The sequence below is a fragment of the Bidens hawaiensis genome, unplaced genomic scaffold (genome assembly GCF_021521415.1).
Source record: "Bidens hawaiensis isolate Kalapana, Puna unplaced genomic scaffold, B.hawaiensis_p1.1 tig00024818_1, whole genome shotgun sequence".
Classification (NCBI taxonomy): Eukaryota; Viridiplantae; Streptophyta; class Magnoliopsida; order Asterales; family Asteraceae; genus Bidens; species Bidens hawaiensis.
In genome coordinates, this window is record NW_027493929.1 from 57,672 (window position 1) to 67,095 (window position 9,424).

Sequence of the window (9,424 nt, forward strand, 5' to 3'; positions counted from 1 at the left end):
ATACACAAGTGTTCTTAATCACATGAGAAAAACTGTAAAGGTTACAAACTATACATCCCGGGTGCGATTATAGGAGATTAGCCGAGCCTAGACATCATCAAATCTTCGATACGGGTGATATGAATCATGCGGAGGGTCTTGGCACAAGCTATGATGGTGGAAATCGCCTTTTGGAGCTGCTGGAATCGCCTTTGGTTCGTAAAAACGGAGTTAGGGTTATTGTTTGATGAAGAATGAGATATAACCTAATTTTCCCGTCTGCACACCCGTCGCGGTACGCGACGGGACCTTCTAAGGTTGATCGCGTAGCGCGATTGACCAAAAGTCAAACCTTCATTAATCTCCCATCGCGGTACGCGATGGGGACCTCAGCAAGCCCATCGCGTACCGCGATGGGTCCTGCTACAACAAACTTCTACAAATAACATCGCTTCGCGTACTGGACATCCCGGGTCTTCATTCCGTGTCACATTAGGTCCAAATTGAGTACTTTAACGCCTGTGACCTGAAATACAATAAACACGTATGAAGTATTGATAGTTCTAAAATAAACAGTTAAAACTAAACAATATACGAACTAAAACATATACAAATTAACCGACCATCAAAAACCCAGAATTGTTCTTAAAAGTTTAAAATTGTTCTCACATTACTTCATAAAGCTGAAGATTATCAACTCCAAAGGAAGCGTCTAGTGATCTACAACTCATATCATCTTCATTTCAGCTTGGTACATTCTTGTTTAAGCTATGTTTCATCTTGCTTTCAAAGTGTTTTGGTGTTTTTCTTAGCTACAATGAGCTAAAACTCGTTATTCACTTATTTGATTAGATGAATCCTAACAAAACTTTGAAAGATGTATATACTATTTTTGGTGATGAATATCTTGACGGGTTGAACTTGTTTATGAAACCTCTTCATTAATTACGTGTGGTTGTTTAACATGATTTAAGTGTTTGATCCTGTGGGTATTTATTCATGAATATGCATGTACGTTCATGGTTGTATGACTAGGAACCGCGGACGGGGATTCTAGGACTGTCAACCAACCGTTATGTTTTTGTGGATTTCTCGTATCATTGTGTATGTGTCATTACGGGATTCAAGATGGTTAATTGGTTAGTACGTGTTTGTCATATTAACTTTCTAAATAATTGTGGGATTAGCTAACAACGACAGGAGCTTAATCCGTTTATATTCAACATAATTGTATCATTTGAAATGGTGAGGTTACATTACATAGGGTGAGGTAAAACGGTATTAATCGGCTGGCAAAATGATATGCTGGTCGCCAACCAGAAATAAAATCAACATTTCAATTTAATTTAATTAATTCAACAATTAAATATATTTATTCAAATTAATGCAATTAACTCAATGATTAAATATATTTTTTCCAATTAATAAAGTCTTTCTTTCTTTTTAAGTTTCTGTTTTAATTTAAAAAAAATCATTTAAGTTCAACTAAAATTAAATGCATTTAAGTTTTAAAATACTAAGAATTTCAAATAAATATTTGTTTATATTAATAATTGTATTGTTACTAAAGGTTAATAAATGTGTTTATTAAATAACAATTAATACAAGGGTAATGCTAAAGATAGTTACGTACATCCTACCTTCTTCACATACTCTTCCCGTAAAAAAATCGCATCAAAACCTGTCATATTTCTTTCTTGAAAAACATATTATTTTTGTTATATTTTATTTAAAGAAAAAACTCATAGAAGCAAATCATTACATACAAGAAAAATATGATATTAGTTTTGACGGACATTAGTGAAATATAGTTTGTAAGTATGACTTTGTGTTTAAGACTTTAAGAGTGTATATATATTTAATTTTTTTTTTAAATAAAAATCTACACATATTACTAACAGGCTAACATGTCTTTAACAGTTAAGAACTAAATTTAAACATGTCTTAAATAGGTCGACCTGTTTAAGACCCGAAACATGTTAAGCTCAAACCCAAACTTGTTAAAACTCGTGCCGTGTCATGTCATAATAACATGCCCGTGTTATAAATTGACAGCCTAGTAATTCATCAATAACTCATTGATAACACATGAGATTACCATAATCATGATCCATCATTATAGTAAAGTGATATGAAAATATGCATTATATTTGCAACATAAAAAGATCTTTGATATTCATTCTATATTTACATATATATTAACAGTTTTGGTCCCATGAACCTAGTCGAACAACCCATATAAATCAAAGTGTCGGTTTTGATAACCAAAACAATTATCGAAGAACCAGCTAATCCATTTGATTTGAAGGGGTGCTTTTGACGAACATCGTACTTGGATTCGAATCTATAATCTTCAGTTCGAGCATTCGCTTTTCATCACCATTGTATTAGCTTTCCATCACATTTGTATGTACTTCAAGTCACCACAACATTATGTTTAGTGACATTGAAAAACGTTTTTATGTTTAGTTGATGAAGTATGGGGGTGGTTTGCAATTGCCAAGTGGGGCCAATAAATATAGCAAAAAAGAAAAGTTGTTTGTAACAATAATGAGTATTTTGGTCATTTTGAAGTAAAAAAGAATAAACATATGAAAGAATTATGATTTACGTTTCTCTAATCCTTTTATGGAATTGAGGATCATTATCCCTTCCACAATTCATGTGACATGCTTTGCTTTCTCGCTTGTTACACATCACGTGTAGGTAATGTTCTTGGCCTCACGTGATCCTACATCGTCTTGGTTATAAAATAATGCAATATATACATTCTAAAACATATATTGTTTAACATCAAACTGTTGTTTTCTTATCCAACTAATAATTGATCAACTCTTGAAACCAAAAAAATTGTAAGTATGCTTGTACAAACTCAAATATTAAAACAGTATATATATGTTCATATATATGATAAAAATAATATTAATATGTATGTATGTATGTTTGTTCACACATAAATAATGAGCATAACCCACCAACCTATTTAAACCATGTTTGCCGTGCAATGCAACAAATATGTTGTTTGTCATCTTTAACAACTCCGCCATCTCTTTCCATTTCATTTCACATCATTCTAATTCCAATGTATAACTATATTACTTCTCAATTTCCTCTCTCTCACTTTGTTTTAGAGATAGAATATTTAAGAGATGGTGTGGTTCGGGTGGTGCGTTATTCTACTAGCGGTACTGGTAAGTGGCAGCGGAAACACGTTGGTGGAGGGAGCAAATGTGAGTTATGACGGGAGGTCGCTTATCATCGATGGGCAACGCAAGATTTTGTTTTCGGGTTCAATTCATTATCCTAGAAGCACTCCTGATGTAAGTATATATCTCTTTCTTTTGTGTTTAACTATTAAAATTAGGATTCATACACGTTGTGTTGTAAATGGCCGTTTACCTTAGTGTAAACGATAATTCACGTGGGTTTAGTGGTGTATGAAACCATAACCCCTTGTTAAATCATCTCTCCTCTACCTCTCACATGGTTGGAGGTTTTTTATATTATTATTATTATAAATAAATAATCAAATATGATCAAGAGTTTTAATTATAAAACATTTTTGAATTCTATGTGGTCCGGTCTATGCTTACCTCTTTCTATACTTTTGGTTTCAAAATCGGATTGGTGGTTCGGTATATTTTTCTTAGTGGTTTCCTGTCATCTGGGTCGATTTATGAATGTTCATATAACCTACTAAAGTTATTATCATGAAATACTTGTAGTAGGTACAAATTATGAGATTGGCATGTATAGGTAAAAAGCTACTAAAGAAAACACGATATTCCTTTTGGGAAAAGCATATAATAAAAGATTTATCCCGTTTAGATATGAAATATGTTTTCTTAATAATATATAAAAGAAAGACTATACATGTTTGACTCGTGAATAACCGCTATTAATGATATTCCTTTTGTTTTAAAGACTGCTATGTTAGCCCAATATATATAAAATTTTTTTCACACAGAAATTAAAAAAAAACAATTTATTGTATTTAAATTTTAGTGTCACATGAATAATTCAATATAATTAAAAATTTTAAACATATATAGAATAAATAGCGGGAAAATATTTGCACAGGAGCTGACCAACAACGTTTTCTGTCCGCATATGTTGTGACAGTTGTGGCGCCAACAAATCACAAGATTGCCAACTGTGCCTTGTGTATTCAGACGATCTTTCCCATGCCTTCCTTTTGTTTTTTCTGTTTGTAGTGTATGTATAATAATAAATATATAATAAAAGGATAATATACAAAATGATTAATTAACACTAATCAATGGTTGAGATACTTAAGGTGTGACACGTGTATAGAAAAAATTATGTGAACCTATCAAGTTAAACTGACAACTAAACACTATATGTTTAGCTAAACGTGTATATGGGTTCAACCCGACCGAGACTGATTTCTGAATCTATTTAGATTAAATTCTAGTCAATCTTTCATACCCTATATGTTTTTAACTTTTTATAGGGACATTTTTAAGAGATGTTAATGGTTGAGTATATATACATGTGAAATTATTGGCAGATGTGGCCATCTTTGATAGATAAAGCCAAGCAAGGTGGTCTAGATGTCATACAGACCTATGTGTTTTGGAACCTCCATGAGCCACAACCTGGCCAGGTCTCTTGCTAACTCACACCCATGTGATAGTAACATGTTACCTAATCATATACATGTATATAATTAACAATGTGTTTTTTCCGATCAACTTGCAGTATGATTTTACTGGTAGAAATGACATAGTAAGTTTCATTAAGCAAGTCCAACAACAAGGTCTTTATGTAAGTCTTCGAATTGGACCATTCATCGAGGCCGAATGGAGTTATGGGTATGTAATTGATATTTATAAGTATAGCACATATATAGTTTTCGGGACGAAAACCTTAAACCATTGAGTATGAATACATCTTTCAGAGGTTTACCATTTTGGTTACATGATGTTCCTGGCATTGTCTTCCGAACGAACAACGAGCCATTCAAGGTGATCACATCACTTTTGACCATAAGTCAAAGTCAAAGCAGACTTAAAAGAGTAACCCGAATTATAATAAAAGTTGTTCGTTTTGTAGCTTTACATGCAAAACTTCACAACCAAAATTGTGGACATGATGAAGGCAGAGAACCTGTTTGCTTCACAAGGAGGCCCGATTATTCTCTCACAGGTTTACAAGTTTAATGCTTAAAATGAGTTGAACTAAAACATTAATGAAAATAAAACATGTGATATAGATAGAGAATGAGTACCAAAACATCGAAGGAGCGTTTCATGATGACGGGTCACGATATGTGAACTGGACCGTGCAAATGGCGGTGGGCCAAAACACGGGTGAACCATGGATGATGTGCAAGCAAGACGACGCCCCGGATCCTGTGGTAATTAGTCTCTTAATCATACTTTTAAACAGTAAAAACAGTAAAAACACAACTCGATCACACGCTCCATAAACTTTGAAAGTCAAACATATATGTAATTGTAGATCAACACTTGCAATGGGATGAGATGTGCTGAAACATGGAAAGGACCAAACTCACCAAATAAGCCTTCCATGTGGACTGAAAATTGGACTTCTTTGTAAATACAAATTACCTTCTTATTAAAAAGAAGTCAAAATTCAAAAGGTCAACTTTACTAATTGTTAATTAACTTATTGGTGTTCTTGAAGCGTGCAAGGATACGGAGAAGATCCATATCTGAGATCAGCCCAGGATTTGGCCTTTCATACAACGATGTTCATTATAAAGATGAATGGAAGCTTTGTAAATTACTATATGGTAATGTTACTAATATATCATGGGAAATTCACATAGACAACTATTAACGCGCTTGACAAAAACATGAGATCCGACATTGTACATGTGTATATAGGTTAATTAAGTAAGCATGCTTGAACTATACCTTTTGTTTTATGACAGTACCATGGAGGAACAAACTTTGGCCGGTCGACGGCCTCGTTTATTATTACAGGTTATTATGATCAAGCTCCTCTTGATGAATATGGTATAATCAGACAACCAAAATACGGTCATCTCAAGGATATGCATGCAGCGTTGAAACTATGTTCACAGACATTGCTCTATGGAAACTTAGCAATTGAACATATGGGTGATAATCAAGATGTATGCACATGTGTTTTATGTCAGATTCTATGTTTGTTGTGCCTATATATAAGTTATAACAATCATGGTTATGCATTCGTATAGGCGTACGTCTACACTGGAAACGCGGGCGAATGTGTTGCATTTCTTGTTAATAACAGTAGTAAAGAAGGTGTTATGTTGTTTAATAATACTTCGTACACTTTGCCATCGAAGTCGGTTAGCATCTTACCTGATTGCAAAAATGTGGTCTTCAATACTGCCATGGTATGTTTTTTGGATTCTAACAAATTTGTTTGGGAATCTGTGTGATGAGGTTAATGTTTTTCTAAATGTAATAGGTTAATGCACAAGTTAGTACGCGATCAATGCAGCCGATCATAAGATTCGACTCGCCTCAACAATGGCAGGCCTTTAGTGAAGCCGTACCTCAATTCGACCAGACTTCATTGAGGTCGGATACATTGCTAGAACAAATGAATACTACGAAAGACACATCGGATTATCTTTGGTACACAATGGGGTAAGGCTAACTAATGCTCATTTTGATCTGATTAACCAGTAAAATGAGAAGCACTAAAATAAACAATTTACAATCCTATTTACTAAAATAGTGTTGATTGAATATAATCATGTTAACGATGAAATCGTTTATTCTTGTGATTTTCCTCGTAGTTAAATAACAAACACAAATGTATTGTCTGTGAACATATAGGATGCAGACAAACTCCTCAGAAGCTCAATATACGCTTAAAGTGACCTCTCTCGGACATGCTTTACATGCTTACGTTAATGGAGCTCTTGTGGGTATGGATCTTAAATTAATATTTGTATCTTGTGATCATTAATCTATTGTGATTAATGGTCTTGTCTTTTACTTTGTGTTAGGTTCTGCACACGGATCTCGTAAAGTTACAAACTTCACGTTCGAAAACACCATTTCTCTCCCAACTGGAATCAACAACATTTCCTTGCTAAGTATAATGGTTGGAATGCCGGTAGGTGTCCTAAACTTTAATAGTCAAATTTAGTAAAAAAAAAAACATAAAGGGGGCAAACTATGTTACTGATTTTTGGGTCGAATGATCGAGTTGTGAAGGATTCAGGAGCGTTTATGGAGCGTCGAAGCGCAGGGTTACGTGAGGTGTTGATTCAAGAACTCAACTTCACAAACTCACAATGGGGATATCAAGTAAGCCATTCCAGCTAGCAAAGTACTAGCTTGTTAACTTTTCTTTTGGAAAAATCACCCTCTGATTTGTACGCTTTCGTCAATCCATAAAGATCGGATTGCTTGGGGAGAAGCTATCAATTTACACAGACGAAGGGTCGAGTAATGTCTCATGGAGCCAGTACCAAAACCCTGGCACTCTAACTTGGTATAAGGTGATCATTATTAACATAAACTTCCAACATATTTATGTGTTCTTTTACTAGTAGTGATCATTGTTTTGTACTTAACAGACAACGTTTGACGCGCCTGAGGGCACCGAACCGATTGCATTGAACCTTGGTTCGATGGGGAAAGGAGAAGCTTGGATCAATGGCCAAAGTATTGGAAGATATTGGGTCTCTTTTAAGACCCCTGAAGGATCTCCTTCACAAACATGGTTTGAAACACGCATCCAATATTTGCTAACTACTATCACATGTTTGATCATTTTGTGACAAACAAAAGTTTCGGTCTATGTTTGGCAGGTACAATGTACCCCGATCATTCCTTAAACCAACGGGAAATCTACTAGTTTTGTTCGAGGAAGAAAATGCAAACCCCTTAGGCATTTCACTAGATACTATTTCGATCGACAAAGTTTGTGTGCACGTATCAGATGTACATCATCCTAGGGTAAACTCATGGAAAGTACTTGAACACTATCGATGGAGACCAAGACCAAGATTGCACTTGCGATGTCCTAAAAGCCGAATCATCTCCAAGATCGTATTTGCAAGTCACGGTAACCCTTCGGGTGACTGCAAAAACTATTCCATTGGGAAATGCCATTCCTCTAATTCTCAACAAATCGTTGAAAAGGTGATCTAGCTTCTTCTGTATTAAACTGCTAGCTAGTGGTGTTGTAGTCATTTTACTAAACACTTATAATATTTCAGGCTTGTTTAGGGAAAAGGCAGTGTTCGATTTCTCATACGACAAAATATTTTGGCGGAGATCCATGTCCAGGCACGCCCAAGACGCTTTTAGTGGATGCACGATGTGAATAAGAACAAGTAGTTTACTTGGTTTGCACACAACATAGGAAGTAATAAACGCACAACAAGTGATATAATTTACATGCTATTTAACTTACTCATATTCATTTATTATACTTTGATATATGTTTATTTTGATTGTACATTGATAATAATCTCAAATATAGTTAGAATGCAATGAGAAAGACAACTTTTGTTATATGTTAAATTAACTAGTTTAGTGTCGGGGGCGGACCTACGTTGATGCCACAGGGGTCGGCCGACCCCCGTGAAAAAATAAATAATTAGTGTTATACATGTGTTAAAATTCTGACCGACCCTGTGAAATTTTGACACCGGCCCCTATGAAACCAGTGAGATTGTAAGATGAAAAAACAAAGACTGAATTTGCACTAGCGGGAAATTTTCCGTTGTCTGTGAAGATGGAGGGAGCTCAAAGTGTTGGTTAAAAGAGGAAGAAGATGACTTAATATTTAAAAGTGGGAATTGTAATATAGACCACAAAAAGGTGGTCTAGTGTACAGTAAATTATGAGACATATCTATCTTTTTATATCTTAGAGCATCTAGAATGGGCTACTTATCCCAAGGTCTGGATGACGTGGCCAAGCAGCAAACATGAGAAGCACAAACATCACCGTTGTGGGCATCAAGTTTGGTGAAGCAGTCCGGGACTGCAACCGGATCTGCGGACGAGAGATACGGGTCCCATTAAATAAAACAGAAAAAAACAAGAGGAAGGATGGATCAAAAAGTGGTTAAAATTCACCTTAAACCCAATTACGAACCCTAATTTTTCAACCAGAAAGAACAAAATCTTCAGCGAAAAATTGGAGAGTGAAATTCGAAGATCAAACCTGATTTAATTAAGGACAAATGTGTTGACGGAATTCAAGAGTGATGAGATTTGTGACGCTGATGAAAGATGAACTGAAAATAATGGAAGAGGATATCGAAGGAAGGGATGAACAAAGTGATGGGATTTGTGACTGTTGCTTCTTTTTTCTAATTTTATTATTTAGTTTAATATTATATTCTATTATTTAACACTGACTGTTGCTTTTTTTTTCTAATTTTATTATTTAGTTTAATATTATTATTCTATTATTTAAATATCATATGCCATGTATAAAAT

At 34.6% G+C, this 9,424-nt stretch overlaps 1 protein-coding gene across 1 annotated transcript; it reads left to right on the forward strand.

The window, feature by feature from the left end:
* The first annotated feature begins 2,925 nt into the window (after positions 1 to 2,925).
* Positions 2,926 to 8,464, forward strand: LOC143570028 (beta-galactosidase 16-like). Its single transcript, XM_077055792.1, has 18 exons — positions 2,926 to 3,299; positions 4,511 to 4,606; positions 4,702 to 4,814; positions 4,901 to 4,967; positions 5,056 to 5,148; positions 5,216 to 5,359; positions 5,464 to 5,558; positions 5,650 to 5,758; positions 5,900 to 6,103; positions 6,188 to 6,349; positions 6,424 to 6,605; positions 6,798 to 6,889; positions 6,971 to 7,080; positions 7,182 to 7,274; positions 7,367 to 7,468; positions 7,547 to 7,692; positions 7,781 to 8,114; positions 8,192 to 8,464. The coding sequence occupies exons 1-18, from the start codon at positions 3,129 to 3,131 to the stop codon at positions 8,300 to 8,302; spliced, it is 2,424 nt and encodes an 807-aa protein (XP_076911907.1). The 5' UTR covers positions 2,926 to 3,128; the 3' UTR covers positions 8,303 to 8,464.
* Positions 8,465 to 9,424: the final 960 nt, after the last annotated feature.

Bases quoted from the DNA above. Each gene is read 5' to 3' on its own strand.
- LOC143570028 (XM_077055792.1), top strand. From the start codon at position 3,129: ATGGTGTGGTTCGGGTGGTGCGTTATTCTACTAGCGGTACTGGTAAGT. The intron at 5,360-5,463 runs GTAATTAGTCTC...ATGTAATTGTAG, and splicing joins ACGACGCCCCGGATCCTGTG to ATCAACACTTGCAATGGGAT. The intron at 7,469-7,546 runs GTGATCATTATT...TGTACTTAACAG, and splicing joins GCACTCTAACTTGGTATAAG to ACAACGTTTGACGCGCCTGA.